Genomic DNA, 23,521 nt, shown 5'->3' with positions numbered 1-23,521 from the left:
CACAGGCAGAAAACCGATTCCACCGTGCTTGACCCTAAGTGCAATCAAAGAGTAGAACACGGCGAGTTTCCTCTATGCAGACACAAAGCAGATTGAGTAAGTTGACTCTTATGCTGGAGTAAGGAGAAAGCATGCTTTGTTCTCCTAGACTACACTGACTTAGAGACAAGAAGTCCTGTGATATTCCAAGTTCTGAAGGCGGAGAGGAAGTGGCACCCCCACAAGCAATCCCCCTAGGGACACTGCCCACCTGCTGCAGACACAGGCTGGTGAGGCCTACAGACTCCCTCCCCCAAGCCTCACTGTGCAGCTGAGGGTGGAAGCAGACACTCTCTGCTCCTGGCTACAGACAAGGGGAGAATAGTGCACTGATCTGATACCAGATCACCCTTAGTACCACAAAGAACAGACCAGCCATGGCAAACCCAAATGTGACAAGCAGCCCAGCTGCCTGTGAGCTGGCAGAGAGGCCAGGCCCAGAGAACCCCTTCAGCAGGCAGCCCCCATCAGGTCTTCCCCAAGGGGCAGAGGAGGCAGGAAATACCCAGCACCTCTGAGGATGAACTCGCCTTTGGACACCTGAGCCCATGCTTCAAGTGAAGGAGGCCCAGCCGTGCAGACAGATAGCAGCAGGCACAAAGCAAGCAGCAAGATGATGATACAGACCGCACTCTTCACATGAACCCCCAGAGCAGCTGTACACGGCAGGAATCATTCCCATTTCATGGACAGAGACACTAAGCCTTAGGGGGTTCAGCTGCCTTCCTTAAGCAAGAGCTTGAACCCAGGTTCACGTGAAGCCAGAGCCCTCATCCTGCCCTTTGTCGTTCTGTCTCCCGACTCTCCCATCTTCTTGAAAGACAGCATGTTGTCAACAACCTCCCATTTTGGCTACAAGGGAACAAGCCTAGTCACACCTGAACAGTAGGGACCAACAGTTTGCTAACAGGATCTTAAGATTCCTCTGTTGGGATACAAACTAATACAGCATATGTAAGACAGACAACAAGGTCCTCCTGTAGAGCACAGAGACCTGTATTCAATATCCTGTGATAAACCAACATGGAGAAGAGGAGGAAAAAGAAAATATATATATATAACTGAATTACTATGGTACAGCAGAAATTAAGACAACATTGTAACTCAACTATATTTCAAGTTAAAAAAGAGATTCTTCTCTTGGGACAGACTCTCGGAGGTCTTAGGGCAATGCTGAGCAATTTACAGATGGAGGAAGCTTCACTTGGCTTCTAAACAAAACTAAAGAGTTCATCTTTTTAAAATGAAAAGATATTTGGAAATTGGCTTTAAACAGCAGGAAATATTAATGAGAAAGGGGGAGAGGCAGGGAGGAAGGGACCTGAAGCAGGGAGAAAGACCCCTGGCGAGGGTCAGTGCTGTGAAGCATCCTTGACCTCGACACACTTCCTGAGGCTCAGGAAACAGGACACAACGAAACATATGACACAACAAGCCACTCTAAGAGTCGCCCAGCCATATTTCCAGGTGCCTTCTCTCCCCTTCCCCTTCACAAAAGCCACAAGATCAGTCAATGAACTTCATACTTCGACTTCACCTTCTTCCAGCTCAAGAAATGCTCACAGCCTCAATCTGGGGCTTTACCCGAGAAACAACCCACTCCAGTACCAAATAGAAAAACACACAATTACAACCTTTTAAAACTCCCAACAAACTGTTTTTTCTATTGTCTTGTTTTAATTACATGCCTGAACACAGACTCTATATATCCTTCTTTATTTAAAATTATTTTAAAATAGTGACTTAAAATTACTTCAAAAAATTCTCTAAAACCAGTATGAAGAATACTAGGTCAATAATTATTTCTTGGGATCAGTCAGTGCTTCTCAGATACACAGCAGAAAGCCTCTCCCAAAACACAGGTCACTCAAAGTGGAAGGAACTTCTGACTCTCAGACACACCCTCTTTCTATCCTAAAAGAAAACATTGCTTCTGTGACAACACAAACCTCTTCTTTTAACCAAAAACATCATTTGCACATCCCAGGGTCAGGGCCGCCTACCATTTGCAAACACACCACAGCAGAATGACGCAAGGTGGGCAGGAAGGACTTACAGCTGAAGATGCCAGGAGGTGGGTGCTCAGTCACCAGGAGACAGTTTTCTTCGTCACTGTTGTCCCCACAGTCGTTCTGCTGGTTACAGACCAGGGAACCCAGATACAAGCACTGCCCACTGGTGCAGGTGAATTTGCACTCTGAAAAAGCACAACACAAAGCATGTGGTTGTCAATGCCAGCCTGAGGTTCCCCAGCTGCCACTTCTGCTCCCTCATCTGTATGCTGTGATGGTCTGGAACCCATCTACCTAGAGAACTCAGGGAACCGAGCTCAGACAGGGCCCAGGAGCACCCAGGCCTGCTGGACCTCACTCACCCCCTACCTCTGACCCACAAAATAATAGCACAGGTGCTTTCTTTACACAACATGCCCAGCAAAAGTCACAGTTATGGAGCTCTCTGCTTGAAAAAAAATCCTTGTCAGTCTTCACCGCCACCAAGGAAGGAGGAGCCAGTGCAGCAGCAGTGAAAAATGTGCTCTGAACAGTCCAAGGTACTCTGCCTCAGACTTCCAGTCCAAGTACCCTTCAGAGCAGCCTGAAAAAGTTACCCAACTGTCATCAGAACACCATCAGGTGTTTTAAAAGTCCTTCAGAACTGGAACTGGCAAATAGCACTATTTCTCTTCTACGTTCAAAAGCACTGAATGAAAGAATGAATGAATGCTTTTCTGTGTTTTCCTGTGTACAGAATGTGCAGAGGTGTTCTCATTAGCTTCTTAGAACAGTAACAGAAGCACCCATGGAAGCAGATAAGAATGCCTTAACATTCTCTGCAAACAAAAGGTGCAACAGTACATGCAAGGTATCAAATACATGGGAAACAGTCTGAAAGGATGCTCGCCAAAACACAAACAGTGACACTTCTGGGTGCTGGGATCATTGGTAATCTGTAGTTCCTTGTGACTTTTATGTACCATTTTATAATCAGGAAAATATAAAGCTTATTTTAAAGTGAGAAAAATCTCTGAAATCAAAAATGTTCATAGAGTTCTAAACCCACCATAATGAAGTACCTATAACATCATACAAACAGAAGTCTAGACACACAGTTCCAGCCCCACCGTCCCAATCACACTGTAAGGCACAGACCTCACGGGGGCACCCCCAGAAAGAGCAGCAGTAAAAGCACAGACACCAGCTGGCAGTTCCCTCCTGAGGACTCGCTGCAGAGCGCTGGCCGGGGGGGGGGGGTGGGGGAGAAAATCCCGCAGAGCCACAGCCCACAGTGCGGGAGTAATGTTAAGGGCCGGACGGCGTGCTGATGACCAGGCTGGTACTGTATCTATAGGCTTTAATAAGGGCCTCTAAAAAGGATCTAACCACACAGCCCTGAGCATTTAATGCACATCCGTGAAGACTAACCCTGCACACCCCACTCACAACAGCTCCACGGAGGAGCAACAAGAGTTCTGAACTGCCCGCTGACAGGTGCGCACGTCCCTGAGGACGATACCCAACCTGCAGGACCCACTAGATGGCTGCACAGGCATTCACAGCACAAACCTAGGCCCCAACGGGGGAAACAGGGGTGAAAGTGCAGTGGTGACCCTCAGGTATTGTGACCACTGAGCCTCAGGACTCTTTCCCTCAAGTCACTCTTTCATTCATTCTTTCAAGAGTCCTCACTACTCTGGCAAGGAGCGTGGCCACAGGTGCCAAGGACCGATCAGACAGGTCCATCTAAGAGTTTCTCCTTCAGCTCTTAAACTAAACACTGTGTTTTCCTCAGGCAAGAACAAGACTCTTAGCCTCTCAACTGCTTCCCAGTCAACGTGGTGCTGGGATTAAAGCAGTGACTCTGCATCCTCCTCTGACAGCCCAGGGCCCGGGGAATATGAGGTTTTGGGTCAGTGAGTGTCCCCACAGGATTGCTAAATCTGTGAGCAGGTAGATTCCCTCGAGATTTCTCTGCAAGACAGCATCCCCCAGCTGAAAAATCTGACAGCTACCTACTGCCTTACATTCTAAAAATCCTTCCAGTTCTTAGAAACCACAATTCCACAGTTTTAAGAAAGAAATGTTAAAGAATGACACTCAATTTGAGCCCTTCAGTACCTTGAGTACCAAAGGTACTTCCGGTGCTCACTCTTCATTATTCTAATGATTATCCTAATGACAGGTGCTGAATCTGGACAGGGATCACACTGATCACCAGTGGACACAGTGATCAATACACTGACTGGACACATTGATCAGAACTGGACACAGTGATCAATACACTGACTGGACACATTAATCAGAACTGGACACAATGATCATCAATACCACCTCCACGGGATCCTTCGTAGCAGCATCACAAAAGCACTGTAACCTCCCCGTCTTTAAAACACAATGCTCTGGGCCACACTCACATGTTTCCACTCCCAGGGCTCAGGCGTCTGTTTCTTCCCAGCAAATCTGGACAGGCTTTGGCCCCGTCACTGCACACCAGGACATGGACAGCCTCCACATCAACTCCAGTGCAGCACCTAGGCTGCATCTCGTCCACAGGGTCAGAGTCAGATGCGACACAGTGACTGAACAAGACTGCATGTGTGTTTCTGATAAACGTGGAAGTGGAGCAGCCATAGCAGCACACTCAGGTCGCCTGCATGGTAAGCAGGTGCTGTCCAGCAGTGAGGCACAGTAACACATGCATCTGAAACAAGTCCGGGTGCTGACCACAGAGCTCTGTCCCAAACACTCTTCAGAGGAAAAACTGAAGGAAAACTCCTAGAGAAAAGTCTTAAAATCCGCAGCACCATGTGTTTTATTATCCTCCATAGTGCCTCAGACCACATTAAATTTATGGGCCACATGCAAGAGAAGAGGCCAACAGTCCTGGCCTAAAACTGCCATTAACAAACAGTCATTTGCTTTTATTGCTGAATCAGTGTCTGGGCTCCAAAGGTCAAGGACTCAAATCCACCTTCAATCATCACACACTGATCTGAGCACTGTCATGATCCTAACTCACCTCATGGACCATCCGCCTGGAGTACACGCACTGCACCCTGTGACCCACCCTGCATGTCCCCTACCAGTGCACCAGGGAGCCACACCCCGAGGTCCCACAGTGAGCAGGGGTGGGTCTGAGCGCTGGGGAGAGTTAGGGTTACGCTCTACCCCGGCCCACACCAGGTTCCCAGTCAAGGGCAGGCAGGATGGCTGAATACGCTGGGACTCCAGAGTGGGCAGGTCCAGCACTACAGAGAGCAGGCTCCCTGGCATGGCTGGGATGAACAACAGACTAGTCCCTCAACATCCTGTCCTGTCTGGGTCCTGCGGATGCCAGAGCCTCTGTCATCTCTGAGACAAAGAAAATGCCTCGCTGGCATTGGTCACATCACTCATGTCACCACTTAATCAAGATAGTTTACAGATGGTTTTGTCATCTCAGAAAGCCACAAGACCTCAGCAACACTTCCCAGTCGAGACACCTGATCCTCACCAGCTGGGGGTCGAGGTCACCTGAGGGCTGGGGACTCAACAGGTGTCAGCAGTTAGGTGGGCGGTCTGAGTCCCAATGACACCACAGCAAGAAACCAGACACAACTTTACCAGCTGCCATAAAGAAATAGGAAATTGGTGTCTTGAAAGCTATACAAGGATCATCACAAAACTTCACTCCGTCCAGGGGAAAGGATTAATAAGGGAGGAGCCGTCTCTCACACTAAGCGAACTGTCCACTGCAGAGGGCAGAGGTGTCAGCGGGACAGGGTCCAGGAGCACAGGGTCCTCACACCCACCCTGCCAGGGGGGCCAAGGCCAACAGGTCTCCAGTGAGATACCCACACAACTGCATACCGACACCCTCTCATTCGACATAACCTCCATGCCTGTGGTACTGACGTCTGAGATAGAGAACAAGACTTGTGGCTGAGATTGAGTTATCATGCCAGCACTGTCTTCAGAGAGGTGGTGATACACTCTTGTGAGCTCACCACCTCCATTCTCAGACCGCACACTCTCGTCAAGGCTACCAGTCTAGTCACAAACTCCAGCTCTGCCATCAACCAGGTGCACTGCACGATCTCCTTCAGCCTCAGGTTTTTCACATATAAAATACCTGCTGTGAGACTGAACAGATGCCATACATGCAGTGCTCAATATAGTGTCTGACTCATGGCATGTATAATGGAAGCTAACAACACATCTGATATTATAATCATTATCAGCACCTCAAAAAACAGACTTGGGATCATGGAAGTACTTCTGGATTTGACCAGTGCAGATGTGAACTTTAAAACTTTTCCAAAGCGAAATAGGTAACAATCATAAAAAAAAAGATTGGGAGCCACAGTTATGACGTCCACGTGATCTCCGCAGGGGTCCCCTTGCATCAGGGTTGGCACATCTGTCCCTCATGAATGAGGCTGCCACATCACAGCTACTTTTATATCAAACCAAAGTATGTCTTCACCAGGTTTCTCTCAAAACTATATTTTTCTTTTATTACTTTTATAACCCACATATTAATGATTTCCATTCTTTGCATGCATTTCTAAAATATTACAATTGAAGTGAACATTAAAATAGTTCCTGAATATGTATGCATGCAGGCTCAGTCGATACAGTCAAGTCCAACTCTTTGCAACCCAATGGACTGTAGCCCGCCGGGCTCCTCTGTCCATGGGATTCCCAAGCAAGAATACTGGAGTGGGTTGTCATGCCCTTCTCCAGACCTGAATTTGTATAATTACTTTTTAAAAATCTAAATGCAAATTTAAAATAACAACTAAACATAGTTTTGGGGAAGAAAGTTTTATAGAGCAATAGTTCCTGTGGACCATGCTCTGACAGCTGACTCACATTGTGAACAGCTCCACACCTGGCACAGTGGACGCTCGAGGTGTGCAGTCCACGCCAGAGAGGGGTCCAAGCTTGAGCCCAGATCCAAGGTCACAGGTCACTGCACCCCATGCCCTCAGACTTCTGGACACAGCATCAGGAGCACAGCAAATGGCACAGATGCAAAGTGACAGCAAAGCTGCTTGAGACACAGCATGTACCTCTGACAAGAAGGGTTCACAGTGCAAAATTACACATTTGCAATGTTCAAGAAAGGATTCCAGTTTTCAAAGCCATGTCTTGGTCCTATAGCATACTGATCAACAAAGAACAGAATTTTAAATCTCTGGCTTTTTAGTAAAATATACTTAAAAGAGGAAGTAAAAGTCATTTCCCAGGCCACACTAACCATGGGGGTGGGGGTTGGGACCATGACATTGAGATTTATCATAAGAAATATATATTTGGTCTCAGTCACAGTTTCTGACCCAGGGCTCCTAAAACCCTTGGAATTTCCTAAATGGTAAGAGCCATGAAGGTGTCTTCTGTTATTCATGCCAAGACCCTGGTTAATGAGGTAACTTTGGGAAGCCCTAAAGGATAGAACTGGTTGCCAAGGGAATCGCCCATGGGATCAGAAGGCTGGCACTTTCAGCCCCACCCTCAGGCCTCTGTTGGGGGAGAAAGGCTGGAGACAGAGCCAGTCCCAATGGCCAGTGAGTTCACCACTCCTGCCAGGATGATGAGACATCCATAACACCCCAGAGGACAGGGTCAGAGGGCTTCCAGGCTGGTGACCATGGGAGGTCTGGGGGAGGTGGTGCCCGAGAGGATGTCAGGCTCCACACCCTTTCCTTACGCCACTGTGCCCTGGCCTTTCTTGACCAGTAACATTATACCTCAACTGCTTCCCTGAGTTCTGTGAGCCACTCCAGCAAGTCTACCAAATCTCAGGAGGGACCACAAGAACCTCCAATTGATCAGCCAGCTGGTCAGAAGCACAGGTGACCACCTGGACTTGGGACTCGTGTCTGAAGAGGGCAGTGCCTCGGGGTCTGGGCCATTTCAGGCAGAAAGAGTCAAAACCCACAAAGTTGCAGGACATCAAGCTGTGTCGCAGTTGCCTGGTGCGGGAAACACCCACATGTCTGGTGGCCAGCACTGTGAGTGCTGTGTGTAGACACAGAAAACAGAAGAATTTTTTCCTTTACCAACAAAAACCCTGGCCCAGAGCCTGCATGTGGCTCTGAAGCTGGCCAGTCTCTTTCACCAAGATGGTCCCTGTCCTCCTCCCAGGCCCTGCCACTCTCCCTTCATCCTGGGACCCATACGCAGCAGGAAACACCCACCTTAAGGCCACAGACTTTCCATGCCTTTCTTGTAGAGATGAAACCTATGAGGACCAGTCTGTGTCTGTTGTTTACACTCCAGGTCCTTCAAAGACACAACCGTGAGGTTTCTACAAAGACACCCTCCAACCAAAGACAACTACAGAAGGTTGGAACCCAGTGGTACAGAGTCATCAAATCACACAGGTGACCATCATATTAATTCCTGACTTCACAGAGAAACTAAAGTCCAGAGAAGTTACGTAACTCACCCAAGGTCACACAACTAAGTAAGGAAAGAAATAGTAACATACCCCCTCATCGACCTCTGGTAACAAAGCAAATGGCCAGGGGTTTAGTATCTGTTCTCAGATGCATTCTTTTAATACTATAAAGCAGTAATATTAAAATATACTGGACACATACAAATAATTGTTCCTTTTTATCACAAAGGAACAGTAATTTTGAGTTCATTATCTTTATATTTTCAATTTTACTTAAAAAAAGAAAAATTGTAAGATATGGATAAGTAAATCTAAGAAAGGAAACTTCATTATGTACTGCTATCACTTGGAGGTAGCCACTAGTAACATTTTGGTGCACATCTACCTATACTGTCTTTGTTCTTTGAGTATCAAAATAAAAGGATCGCCTTCTTCCTATTGCTTTATGACCTACTTTTTTCACTTAAAAATATAAGCATTTCTCCAGAACATGAAACACTAAAACATCCTTTGTAGTAGCTGCAGGGAATTTCATCACAGTGATATACCATTGTTACTTAGTCATGTGTTATTCTGGGACTTGGAGAAGGAAATGGCCAACTCACTCCAGTTCTCTTGCCTAGAAAATTCCACGGACAGAGGAGCCTTTTAAGCTACAGTTCATGGGGTTGCAAAGAGTCGGACATGACTGAGAGACTTCACTTCACTTCACTTCATTCTGGGACCAGTTCACTCTATTTATCTTTTTTTTTTTTTTTTTTTTGCCATGCCACAAGGCTTGTGAGATATTAGTTCCCCAACCAGTGATTGAACCCAGGCCCTCGGCAGTGACAGCCTAACCACTGAACTACCAGAGCCTTTCCCATTATATTTTAATATTGCTGTATTTCTAAATTTCAATTCTACCACCAGGGTCAGCTTTAGTCTCCTATCATCTGCAAATCTGATAAGCATGTTTTTTTAATCACCTTTGCCCAAGTGCTTGACAAGAAAGCCTGGAGACACAGCCATTAGAGTCCCTACCTGGCTGATACTACTCATTCATCGACATGCTTTGAGATCACCAAATAGAAACTCTAGTTACTCAGGAGTCTCCCAATCATGACAAATATTCAGTGTTTCCTCAATTCACTATATGTATTAAATGTATTATAAGCAGCACTGACAAAGGAGCTATAAAAATGTCTGCAAAGAGTTAGGAATACTTACATAAATGAGAACTTTTATGACTCCTGTTCACAAAAAAGTACCTAGATTTGGCATTCCAAAACTTGTTTTTCACTTAAAAATCAAAAAAACTTTAAAATATTTCATAAACTTCTTTTTAATTAGAAAAAAAATCCCTGCAATGCCAGAAACTGTTTAGGAAACACATTGAGATGGTTAAAATTGTTTAAGTCACTAGAGATAAAAATCTTTTAATTCAAGAATTAGCTACTGGGCAACTTCCACTGCCAAGCCATGAGCTTTTAGAAACAGATGTTCATATGAAAGCATGATTCAGGCCACAGCAGCAAGTCCTGGAACCAGAGCAGTAGCTTGTCAGTTCTGACCTTGTCTGCCTGGACCCACGGCACTGCCCCTTCAGACACGAGTCCCAAGACCAGGCGGTCACCTGTGCTTCTGACTACCCAGCGATCAATTGGAGAACGGGTTTCCGGGCAAGGCTGGGCGGCTGAGGAGGGTTCTGGAGAGCTGAGCTCCACATGCTCCTCTGAAGCAACCACCACACTCCACTTCCTGGGCCCTGACCACCCACAGGCCCTCCCCCAGCTGGGCCCCCAGGAGAGGGCTCCCATGTTTCACATGCTTGGCTGCTCCAGTCGTGGTTCTCCTGTGAGAGCTGCATGTGGTCTTGTTGGCTGTCAAACCAACAAAGGGAGCAGGGCTGACCCTGGTGAGTGTCCACGAGCAGGGCAGGCAGGGGGGCCGAGCCTCAAGCTCTCTCCAGGCACCTGACACCCCAACCTGCCTGCTATACACAACAGGGAAACCTGCAAACTTGTGGGGCTTTCAGAGTGAGAAACACAGTCACTTCTTGTAATTTTCCCACCATCCCTATCTTAATAGGGAAAAACCTATTTTATGTAAAACTGTTTTCCCTGGATTCCATTACTTTCTTCAGCTTCAGATCCCCATTTTATAAACGAGGAGTCAAAGGCCCATAAGAATTAGTGGCTTCCTGGGATGTTAAGTGATTCAGACAAAGAACCAAGACCCAACTCAAAAGCCCCTGATCATGCCCTGGCTCTGTGCACCATCCAGACAGAGTGGTTCCCTTCGAGGGGTGCAGACCAGATGGGGCAGAGAGGGGCATGTCCACAAGTCCTTACAGAAGCAGGTCAGCGCTCAGATTTGCCACCCACTACCACCTGCATGCAGGTGAGGCTCAGAGGGAGAACGTACTCATCGCCCGTGACTGTTCCCTCCAAGTCCCCCAGCTCTAGGCAGACAGATTCCCTGACATATGCACTGCAAGGGATGGATTTTTTTCAGGGGCAGTGGCTCGTGGGACACTGTGCCCTACGACTCAACAAAGCAGAATCATAAAATGTCTGATCCTGTTTCAAATTCCTCGTTACAGAAAAGGATAAAACACACCAAAATCATTCCCCGTGCCCGTGGCAGCCTGAGCCCCCTGACACTGTGGGGCTTCAGCTCCTAAACACAGACATACATTCAACTCCTACAACTGCTCAGTGTCTCGTTACCTACTAAGAGTGAAATAACATGCTCAGTTCAGCATGGAGGATTCTCACCTGTGAAAGCATTCGTGGCCTGAAAGCCAGCTTCCTGCATACTGCTCCCCAGCAGGCCTGGCTCCAGCTCCTCAGCTGTCCTGTCTCCAGGAACCTCCAGGAGGCCTCAGGTCACCTCCATCTCAGCTTGCTTGAGGCCATCTGCTGCTGCCTGGCTTCTGGGAGCATCTGACGCTGACCAGCCTGGCTCCCAGCCCAAGCACAGGTGGTACCTGGCACAGCACCCAGTCCAGCAGCAGGCACGCTGGGGGCACTGATCACGCCAGCTGTCCAGTCAAAGAGTGGAGGCCATCGTGGACCCAGGAGCAAGGAAGCTGTCCCATGGACACTGGCCTTCCCACCTCAGAGGGAGGGCCTGGCAGCCAGCATTCTCCAGAGGTCTCAGCTGCTCCAGGCAGGGGGGCTCAGGAAGGTCTGATCTGCAGTTCTCTGTGCTTTGCCTCTCCCCTTGCTGAAATTAAAAAGAAAGAGATCACTTTCCTGATGATCTGTAAATCTGAATTCAGTAGACCACAGAGGCCAAGAAAGAAAACAAAGACACCCCCAGAGCCATGCCTGAAACCACACTGCAGGGACAGTGGGGCAACCTCTCCTGCTACTGTGAGGGGCCGGATGAGGGTGTCCTGTCCCCAGAACAAGACGAAACCGGAGGCTCCGAGCAGCTCCAAGAACAGTGACAAAGGTCACACGCATCCAACACAGACACCTGGAGGAGAAACCCATTTCCTCAGCTTGTTCCCGAAGTCTTGGAAATGGATCTGAGGTCCACACCCACTGCTGCCAGCACAGCAGAAGGGACGGGGGTTGAGCTGCTTCAAAAAGTGACCCTCAGGGGGGAAACAAAGGCCAGTGATAAATTTATTGAAAGAATATGAAGGAAAAGCAAATTTAACCTATAAACTGTTTAATATATATTACATAGAACTAAAAGTACTTTATAAGTACTTATCAGCTATTTTAATGCTGTTAAACTATATAAGAAGCAACATCAACAACAAGAATGTTAGAAGCCCAAAGGACCAGACTTTTAAAACAGAATCCCAAATATGAATCTCCGGTATTGGAGAAAAGGAACCTTTCTTCCCATTATTATCACCTCATGCTAATCAATTTATAGAAAATATAACTTTATTCCTCTTTTTCAAACTAGAGAAAAGAAAAAAATTTAAGAAATCAGCACATAACAAAAGAAGCCCTCTGTTAAAAATCCTCCTGCTATAAATACAAGGTAATAAAGTAAAATATCACTCATACAGATGCACTGGAAGGAAGGCCTTATATATTAATGAAGCACCTTAATTATATTACAAAAGAAATTTAACTGCAATGCCCTCATGTACTTGCAGTAATAATCTCAGTTAATGAAGTGCAGCCCAGTAGGAGTCCTCAAATTTAATGAATAGGTTAAAAATTTAATTCAAAATCATTTATGTAACTGGTGGGTCTGAAGTGCTTGAAAAATGTGAGAAAATGTTCCTTCTCCAAATTTAAACATTCCACACTGAATGACCAATACCCATAGCTATCAGCATCCTGCATGCCGACACCAGCGTCTGAAGTGCCATGTGCACTGGAGTCGTCCACCTCAGGGAACAGAATTGCCAAATAAACAGAAAAGTCCACCTGCCCTACAACCCTGATAACCTTTACTCTAGTCTAGGATGCTTTCAACACACAGGAATACCAGACTGTATTTGTTCTCTTTCTCTGATCTCAAAGAGAAACACAAGTGTGGTGAGGCTTTTGCTGCTTTACTGAGGAGTTTTGTTTAACTATCCTGTTTTGTTGCAAAAGGCATGCTACCTCAATTAAAAAAAAAAATAAAAGGTTTTTTTTTTTTTTGGCTGTGGGAAAGACTGAGGCCGATATGGACTGAAACAGAAGAAACAACACACTCTTCCTTTCTTTTCTCTTCCAGTCTGTCACAGTCACTAATGCTTAACTTTGCTTCTTCAAAAAAGAGAGATGGAGACAGGTGTGTAGCAACTCCCTGAGGTCTTGGGCATAGATGGTCTTAGCCTGGATGTTTAGGGAATGACATATGTGATTCCCAACACAGGCTGAAGTGACAGCACTTATTTCGATTATCTTGACTGACTGATGACGGGCATATTCCTACATACATTTGAAGTCTCCTTATAAGCATTTTCAAGTGAAAATGAAACTGTAGGTGCCATAAAATGTTTTCTTCCTAACCACTAACAACACAGATAAGATGCCCTTTCTAAAAACACACAGAAAGAGGGGTGGGTCTCCCCTGGGCTGGGAAACAAGGCAGGGGTGACTGGGACCCAGCGTCAGCAAAGGCACCACATGTCCATTTTCACAACTCAGCAACCAGTCAAAAATCAGGAAAAAGGTGCAGAAGCCGAACACGTCTCAGTCCTGCGTGCCTCCCACCATTACAGGCCCTGCTTTTCAGTCTCAGAGATGGCCCCTTGCCCACCCCTGGGGCTAAAGGCAGACAGAGCCAGGTGATCTGGCTCAGGGCCCTAGAAGAGCTGTGGCTGCCTGCAAGGTGCTGACGGCTCAGCCATCTCTCTGTGGGGCAACAAGCCCCACAGGGATGTTTCCCTTGAGCACCTAAGGTGTTGCCTGGCAGGCATCAGTAGGATCAGCCCAATGAACGACAGAGGAGTGGGTCAAGGCCACTGGTCTACTGAACAACAGGTGACTGGACCAAGGCTGCTGGTGCTGGGAGGTCTACTGAACAATGGGTGAGTGGACCAAGGCCACTGGTGCTGGTAGGAAGAGTAGAGAGGCTCAGCTGACCCTACAAACCAGCCTGCTGCCCTGAGCATCTGGGCCGATAGGTTGTTCTCCTCTGGCTCTGATCTCTGAAGGGGCAGGGCCTCTGTGACCACCCCACGGTCACCACACAACAGAGTGCCCACACAGGCCCACTGGAGCTCACTGCTCTGAACCTTCTCGAACCAGAGGGACGACTCTAACCCTACAGAGGTCACAGACTCTGCCCTGAAACGAGTGCTCAGGAGTCGGGATCAGCGTCTGGTCTCTGACCCTTCCAACCACTGTTCTTCCCATGCTACTTCTGAGTCTCAGGTTATCTCCAACACCCTGGTAACACTCAAATTAGGAAAACCTGGAGGGAAGAGGAAGAATAAAGAGAGAAAGAGGCAACTTACCCAGGACGCAAGGTCACAGAGTAACCTGAACTCATTCAAGAGCCCCCTCTACACAAGCACACTATCACTGCCCTGTCATGGATACACTCACACACACATGTGCTGTTTACACCAAGAAGGGCAGGACTAACCAGGAAATAAATCAATTCAACACTGCACTTGAAATATATGGTTAAGTCCCTCCCATAACAGAGCAACAGTTACTAAGGAAATAGAGCACGCAAGATGGAAAAACACTCTCACAGGAAGAGACTTTTTTTTAAAAATGTGAACACCCACAAAACCTAACTAAGTAAGCTGCAGAATATGTTTACCACTTGTTCACAAAAATTCATATGAAATGCAGTGTCCTTAGAATCACTGGGGAGAGAAAAGAACTGCATTCCACAGACGAACCCTATCATGAAAGCTCAACTGCGGAGACACAAGGTTCAGGCAACACAAGGTCACACACTGGGCATAGAGGCCAAAGTCAACAGAGAAGTCAAACCTCCTTTTCTAAAAACCTAGCAACATGAGTGCAAGTGCAGTGCATCAAGGATCAGCACCTCAGTTTCGTTTCTGATTTCCACACACCATGGACTGCTGGCCTCTTTGGCGTGCCGGTTACCTGGGTGACAGCCAAACAGCAGCTGCAGGCTCTGGGTCAAAGCAGCCCGGCCTGAGGCCCCACACTGCCTGACCCTCAGAGTAAGCAGCACCGAGGGGTGAAGGGATGGTCCCACCCTCAACAAATCAAAGCACCGTAGCAGCATACCACACTGCTTACCAGAGGGGAAAAAAAACTCAACTACTGACTGGTTGGGCTTCCCTTGTGGCTGAGCTGATAAAAAATCCACCTGCAATGCGGGAGACCTGGGTTTGATCCCTGGGTTAGGAAGATCCCCTGGAGAAGGGAAAGGCTACCCACTGCAGTATTCTGGCCTGGAGAATTCCATGGACTGTACAGCCCATGGGGCTGCAAAGAGTCACACGCAACTTTCACTTCACTGGCTAGGTCATCAAAGGTCAGAGTGAGACAGAGGTGAGAAAAAGAAGGACAAGAAACCTGAGGGTCTGCTTCTGGCCCAAGCCTGAAGCCTCCACCCCATGGACAGACACACAGACCTGGGCAGTGCCGGTTCATCTAGGACTTGCTCACAGGAGCCATCATCCTACCCTGGGTCAGGCTCAGCCAGGCTACAGCATCCTTGCACATCCTGAAGCATCAGAGCTAAAGGTTCCTTCTGATCCAAGCAGGCCCCAGTGGCCATGTCTCTGGTCAAGGGAGACAGGACAGATGTGCACAAAAAGGACACAGCAAATGGGCCCAGAAAATCTGCACAGAACCAAGTCTGAGACAAAGGGCTGTCTGCATGACAGTACAGGTCTTTCTCACTGTTCTTCAACTCTGGGATTTGAGTATACGATAATCTGAGCTGATGCTGAAGCTGAAACTCCAATACTTTGGCCACTTCATGAGAAGAGTTGACTCACTGGAAAAGACCCTGATGCTGGGAGGGATTGGGGGCAGGAGGAGAAGGGGACGACAGAGGATGAGATGGCTGGATGGCATCACCGACTTGATGGGCATGAGTTTGAGTAAACTCCAGGAGTTTGTGATGGACGGGGAGGCCTGGCGTGCTGCGATTCACGAGGTCACAAGGAGTCGGACATGCCTGAGCGACTGAACTGAACCTGCAGCTGTTAAAACACAACCTCAAAGCCATCGAGCTCTGGACAGCTCGATGGGCTCCAGGCACTCAGAGGTAAAACACTCTTCAAATATGCACACAAGATGCAAACAGGAAAGGCAACAATTCCATTAGACCATCCTTTAAAATGTCACCTCAGCTAATCCAAACACTTGATAAAACCTAAAGGACCTACAGTCTGAGCTCTACCCAAACTAAGCTGGAGAACACTTCCCAGATACTTAAGCAGGAAAACTGCCCCTAATAAGTCAGCATAGATACCACCACCTGCTCATGCCATCTAAGAGCTGGGGGAGAGGGGGGTGCCGCCCATGGTGTCGCCGTCTTCCCTTCATTCCAGGGAAAAGGACAAGGAGGCCCAGGAGGAGAGCACACACTCAGGGGATGCGGGACGAGGACAAAGCCGAACCAGAACGGGGTGTCAGTCTGGACCTGAGCTGCAGGTTCTCCCACAGACACAAACCAGCCGCAGCAAGAGGCTGAGGAGGGGCAGAGTGCACACACGGACCCCTCACCTGTGGGGCTGAGGGACCCTGAGACAATCCCACTGTCCCAGGCCCAGCTCAGGCCAGGCCCACAACAGCAGCTCGCCCAAAGGGGAAGGTGCAGAAGGGCCAGGGCCTTGGTGCAGAGCCAGAGTCCTTGGGCACACATACTCTGATCAGAGGGCCCCTGATCTAGGCTGAGCATGTCAGGTCACCTCAAGAGTAGACACCAGCCAAGGTCACCTCTCCCAGCCTGGAGTGAGGGGGCAGGCCAGCTCCTCACCTAGCACTCTCCCTCATCCCACTTTTCCACAGATAAAATCAACTTACAATGGGCATGGTAGGCCAAGAAAAAGGGGCCCCGCAAGAGTAACAAGTGTGAGAAGCAAGGGAAGGCGGCTGGGAGCAGAAGAGAACATGGGCCACAGAGTCCACCCCCCACACACACTCCCACACCCCTGCCACCCGTCACGGCCACTGGGCCAACGCCTGCACCCCCGTGTCTCCCCCATGACCTCCTCACACTCTGGCCTACAGAACACCTCACAGGCTGCATCTTCTCGTTCAGTAACTTGTAGAGTCCCGACTCTTGCATGGCACTGTTTTAAGGTGCAGGGGAGACAGCAGTGAGCAAAGGAAACCCAGTTCCCATCCCCATGGCACCTGCCCCTATCTCTGTGGAGGTGTTTCTAATGGAAACTTTTCTTGCTTATCTTTGCAGTCACAGCACTGACTACGCAGACTAGCATACAGCAGGTACCAAATAAATGCTGGTTCTACTGCACTGATCGCATTGGGGCTTCGGTCAGTCACCCATTTGTCACTCTACTCCCTCTGCCCTGCCTCAGCTGCACAAAGCGCCAAGGGCCTAGGACCCAAGGAGGCTCTGGCCACAAGGTACGCACACCAAGAGGGTGCTCCCCGTGGGAGGGTCAGTCTGGGCATCTGGAGCACAGGCAGGGCCAACCCTCCTCCACTCAAAATACACTGGAAGGAGAGCTGTCCATACAGACAGGCCAGAGGGCAAAAGGCCAGGCTCTGAGGCAGACAGTCCGGGATTTACCCCGGTGTAGCCCTCCTGCAGCTCTGCCGTTACTTAACCCTGAGCCTCAGCTTCCTCATTTGTCAAGTAGGTGGCACCACCCTCAGAGGACTGCTGCTCATTTAATAAGAAGCCACGTATAAAACATACCACCAGTCACACTAAAGAAACAGTACAGAACTTCCCTGGTGGCCTAGTGCCTTAGACTCCATGCTCCCAATGCAGGGGGCCCCAGTTCGATCCCTGGTCAGGGAACCAGATCCCACAGGCTGCAACTAAAAGATCTCACATGCCACAACAAAGAACGAAGATCCCACGTGCCACAACTAAGACCCAGGCAGCCAAAGAAATACATATATATGTATATATATATATATATATATTTTTTTTTTTTTTTTTAAATGACAAAAAGAAACTTGCCTTTAAAAGGCAGAGTCAGCCATTACGGAAACACAGAGAGTTTCCTGGCTCCCTGGAAGGCTGGATGGGACAGTGCACCTGTCCTGAAGGGCAGCTGCTCAAGCAGCAGAGAATTCAGGGGAAAGGCTGCGTGGTATCTGACTAATGGGACCACACAACCCATTGCTGTGCGCCCAGGGGCCTCTGGCCCAGCCAACAGGGCTCATCAGACCCAGGTTCCCCACCTTGGTAACAAAGGCCAGCATGTGTGCTAATCACACCAGAAGCAAACGAGTGTTACCCACAAGGGAAGCACCACTGTGGGTACCGTGAGTCCCATCAAGCGTCCCCAGCAGGGGAGACAGACCTCCTGTAACACAGGACCGGCCTTCCCACCACCCAGGGGTGGGCGGCGCTGTCCTGCAGCAGCTGGGCCAGTGTGCCTACCGTTGCTGAGTTTCCACGGCTTCAGAGCACACACCACACTACAGAAACCACTGCGTCCTCAACAGTGCACTCGGCCTGCTTCGGTGCTCACGGCACTGAGTGAAGTTGCCCGTCTTATGCAGCCACCGTCAGATCTGGACAAGAGAATTCTAGGAATCCAACCAAGAAAACCACAGGGCTCTGGCAGCAGGAGGAGACTGTAAGCACAGAGTCTGGAGCCTGACATCACTGCCCCTGCTCCCACCACTCGCCACAGTGGGCCAGGGTCTGGTGGCCCCAGGACTGAGGGCTCCCCTGCCACTGCACTGACAGTCTGACGGGAGACCTTCTCCACGCTGAAAAAGGTGTCTTCTTTCCCTCTAAAACCAGCCCTTTTCTATTCCCTTCTTCTCCAGAGCCTCTTCCTCCAGATGGGAGCCCTCCTGAGGGGACAGGAGGATTACAGCAGCATCGTCATCCCCCACCCACTCCACAGCGAGGCAGCGGTGGCTTGATCACATTCCTCACAGGAGGGCAAGCTCTCCTGCTTTTTACCCAAACAGCTTCTAGGCTGGTGTTCCCCCAAATATCCCAAGAGAAAGCATGAAATCATTAAAACTAAATTTTGTCTCTTTTGACTGGAAAATTGGATATACTGATAAATACATTGGAAATACAAAAATAACTGTAAGTAAATATGCAAGGCTAATGTCAAAGAGCAAGGAGCTGCCTGTTCATTTGGGTTGGGGTCGGAGGCCACGACAGAGGATGAAGGTGGGGATCAAACCCAGCTTTGGCTTTGACACAGCCACTCACGCATGGAGGTGCTGTGCTCAGAGAAGCAAGCATGCTCTCGGGTCAAACAGACAGGGCTCAGAATAACCATTCTGCCGAACATCCACCACTCCACCCGGGCAGGCCACACAGCCTCTCTGAGCCTCAGTTTCCTCATCTATTAAGGGGGGTGTTAATGTAACCATAAGGCAGCAATGCTGAGAAAATATATGATGGCATGCATGTAGCCTCAGAACAACTAAGAGGCCCCCCAAAACACAGCCAAGACAGGAATGGGGAGTAGGGAAGAAGGGCACAGACAACACTGCCTGGTTGTCAGATCCTTGGGTGCAATGAGGATGGTGAGGTAAGTCGACTGGGCTGTGAGTGGGTGGGGTCCACTGAACATCACTCGGTGGATGAACAAATACTCAGTTCCAATCCAGGGCCTCCTAGACCGGAATTTAATATTCTCATCTTCAATTACTTAAATGGGTCACCATCAGGTACACTTCTTTTTCCTTACCACGGGCCAAATGTCCACCTGACTTGGCAACCCCCCCCAGCCCTGCTGTTCACCCCACAAGGCCCTTGTCCTGCCCAACACATGAGCCAGGCTCACCACTCACCCACTAACCATAGGTAATCCCTACATCAGAGAAGACATTTCTATTAAAGTGATTCATATCTTTACCTCCTTTGAATAAAAACATGTTATTACATTCAACAAAATCATAAAAGAAATAATAACAAAGGGTGACATCTCAATAACTTAATCCAACACCCAGAAATGGCGGCCTGGGGGAAAAGGCAGTGATTGGCACCTTCAAGGGTGCCCTAGCAGCCCCACCTTTCCCCTCCCACACACACCGTCTCCAGGGCGAGTCCCAGCCACACTCATCGGCTTGCATCCTGAGCTCAGAGGTACACTGGGCAGAAGAGGGTTGTGTGTGAGGACGGGGGTGCCACTGAGACTGGAAAGCAGTCTAGCTGCTCCACTACCATCGTTTCCTTCCCAGTTCCCATGGTAACACAGAGGCCTCAGATCCCTAGAACAGAGTAAAGACAGCACCGTGCCCAGTTTCCCTGCAATCTGTTTCCATGGGAACTGGAAGAGAGGGGATGGAGGCTGGGCAGCGGGACTGCCTGAGACGTGCATCTCCATCAGCTGGAGCCGCAGACAGGCTGGCACCCTGGGCCGGTGGTCTGCAGGCCTCTTCAGGAGTGCCATGTCCACTCAGGATGGAGGCCGAGAGACAAGGATACTCACAGCAGGCTAGACGTAGGCCCTCTTGACATATTCAGCAGGTGACATCCCCTCTCTCTAAAAGACCCCCACAAGCCAGGTGTGACCCACCTCAGACCAGCAGTCACACAGCTGGCCAGGTAACCCCAGATCTAGTCATCAGTCTGTCAGGAAACTGGGTCAGGATCCTACGGTTTTAACCAGCTCCACAGATGACTTGATGCTCAGCCACCTGGAAACCAATGACCTGGACCTGAGCTCCCTGAAGTTGAAGGTGCTTGTGCACCCTGACGAGCCTGGTGGGACACAGGTTTTAGACCAGCAGGTCTGGGAGGGCTGAGACCCTGCATTTCTAACCAGCTCCCAGATCATGCTGTTGCTGCTGGTCCCTGGACATGTGAGTAGTAAGATCTAGAATCCAATGAGTTTGGCCCTAGAACCTTCTCAGAGACCCAGACAGAGACTCTAACCATTCCCACAGGGCAGCCTATTCCATCTTCAGCCAGAAGTCCACTCCACTACGGGTCACAAAGGCTTTGGGGTCAGCACCTGCAGAGGAGTTGAGTCATGGTTCACATTACCCTCCCTCTGCCTGTTTTCTGTTTTCTCAGCCTCTGGAGACAATCCTTTCTGGATAAGGTTAACAGATAGTTGGATTCTACATATAATCATCAGGGAAAACATGATTGCCTCTTCCAATTCTGATTACTCTAAGAAAAAAGTAAATTCTGCATAGTTGAGCATTAAACTAGTGGTGGAAAATGTTTAGATGGTTAGGATATTTATTAATATAGATGTATTATCAAAGAAGAATGGAACTGTTCATGTATCACTGTAAAAGATGTAAAAATTTTGGAAAAACTCTACAATTATTATAAGAAGTAGCTCAGCTAGCCTTAAAAACCCTGCTCTTAAAAAAAAAAAAAAACTCACAGAGTAAATAAGACAGCCTTCACATTTCAGCTAAAAGTAACATTTATTTCAATACTGAACCCACAAAATAGTTTAAAACACGTAAAATGCCAGTGTGTTACTCAAAAGCAAGTTACTGATTTTCTATTTTAAGAAACCTCCATTTTGCTTATGTATAAAAAGGGAGCTATTTCAGTCTTTCATTACATATACTTTACATCTCTCTTCAAAAAGCCTAACATATATCAATCTTTGAAAATTAAAATATGAGCAAAGAATCCAACTATAAATCACTGAATTATGCTGTAGCTTATTTGAAAGATAATCTTCTAATTATAAACACAAAAAAGGGAAAGAAACCCACTCTGTGATTAGTCGGCACACAAGCAGCAACGAGAGCCCAGAGTCTGCGGTCCTGTCTGGAGGGTCAGCAGTGGGGTGTCCACTGTGTCCGTGAGTCCACTCCGGGTTGACATGAAGAAGCAATTCTTCCTGTGAAAGGCTGGATGGCAGGTGGCTCCGCAGGGCCTGAAGTTCTGTCCCCATGCCCCACGCTGTCCTCACAGCACAGACCACATGGCCAAGCATGACATGTAACAAGGACTTCACTTCACACAGACGACAGAGGCCTCTGAGCCCTGACTTACCACCACGGGCCTAGAATAGTGTCTCACTCAGCTTCTCTCCACAGTTTCAGGGATGGGGAGGGTGGGTGGGCCGCTGGATCTACCCCAGATCTGGTTCCATAGTCCCAGGAGCCCTGGGCTCTCAGGAACCCAGTGACCCAGTGCTTCCCGGCGCCTGGACCCCAGCCCTGAGCAGCCACTACTGACAAACTTTCGACGGTCTGCTGTGTCCTGTGCTTCTTCATTGATCACGTCTTCTTCACAGATTCTAATGGTCCCAAGGACAAAACCATTTTATTTGCCTTTTCCCTCTGAATTTAACATAGTGTTCAGCAAAAGATACAGCAAAAACAAAATCCTCCCTCCTTCTCAAGAGGCAAGTAAAAATGTGGCTAAACAGAAAAACCACCGCCTTCGGCGGGGACCCCACACACCTGCAGCAGAGAGGATGATGGCAAAGATCCTGCTCATGGAAACACCTTGAGCTCAACAACACACCCACGGATGAGGAACTGCCTGGTGAACTAACCTAGGGTTTGGGAACAGGAAATGCTCCAAGCTATCATCCATTTCAACTCATCCTCCCCAATAAGTAGAAATTACGACTCAGTTATCACAAGTCATACAGAGCTGGGCCGAGAAAGGAGTATAAAACGGGCTAAATCCAACACCCTTTTAGACATAACACAAGCATATCTCGTTTTATGGTATGCTGCTGTACTGAGCTTTTGCAGATATTGTGGGGTTTTTTTTAAATAAAGGTTTGTGGCAATTCTGCTTCAAGTAAGTCTATCAGCACCATTTTTCCAACAGCATCTGCTCACTTCATGTCTCTGCGTTACATTTTCATAATTCTTGAAACATTTCAATCTACTCATTACTATTATGTTTGTTTCTGTGACCTTTGATATTATTATTACAATTATTTTGGGGTGCCATGAACCATAGCCATGTAAGACGCCGAGCTTAACTGGCAAATGCTGTATGTGTTCTGACTGCTCCCACATCCCCCTCCGCAGTAGGGTCTAATTCCTGAGACACAACAGGATTAGAATTAGGTTGATGAGAAACCCTGAAATGGCCATGAAGCATTCAAGTAAAAGGAAGAGTCACACATATCTCACTTTAAATCAAAAGCTCGACATGATTAAGCTCAGTGAGAAAGCCGAGAGAGCCCAAAAGCTAGGCCTCCGGCTCCAAACAGCCAGCCACGTTGTGAATGCGAAAGTAAAGCTCTTGAAGGAAATTGAAAGTGCTGCTCCAGAGAACACAGGAATGATAAGAAAGCAAAACAGCCTTACTGCTGATGCAGAGAAAGTGTTAGAGGTCTGGATAAAAGACCAAACCAGCCATATTATTCCCTTCAGCCAAACATAATCCAGAGTAAGATCCCAACTCTGTTCAATTCTGTGAAGGCTGATAAGTGAGCATGCTGTAGAAGATAAACGTGAAGTTAGCAGAGGCTGGTCCATGACTTGGAAGGAAAGAAGCTGTCTCCATGACATACAAGTGCAAGGAGCAGCAGCAAGTGCTGATGGAGAAGCCATCACAAGCTATTCAGAAGATCTAGCTCAGATCATTAATGAAGATG

At 48.2% G+C, this 23,521-nt stretch overlaps 1 protein-coding gene across 1 annotated transcript in view; it reads right to left on the bottom strand.

The window, feature by feature from the left end:
• LDLRAD4 (low density lipoprotein receptor class A domain containing 4) overlaps window positions 1-23,521 on the bottom strand; it is a 153,628-nt gene that overhangs the window by 45,081 nt on the left and 85,026 nt on the right. Inside the window, 2 exon segments of the mRNA XM_065932631.1 lie at window positions 2,096-2,236; window positions 11,181-11,631. Of these exon segments, the coding sequence (XP_065788703.1) occupies window positions 2,096-2,236; window positions 11,181-11,220 (181 nt within the window). The 5' untranslated portion in view covers window positions 11,221-11,631.

The sequence above is a fragment of the Muntiacus reevesi genome, chromosome 4 (assembly GCF_963930625.1).
Source record: "Muntiacus reevesi chromosome 4, mMunRee1.1, whole genome shotgun sequence".
In the NCBI taxonomy this organism is placed as follows: Eukaryota; Metazoa; Chordata; class Mammalia; order Artiodactyla; family Cervidae; genus Muntiacus; species Muntiacus reevesi.
The sequence above is the reverse complement of the archived record's forward strand: the minus strand, read 5'-3'. Positions and strand labels throughout refer to the sequence as shown.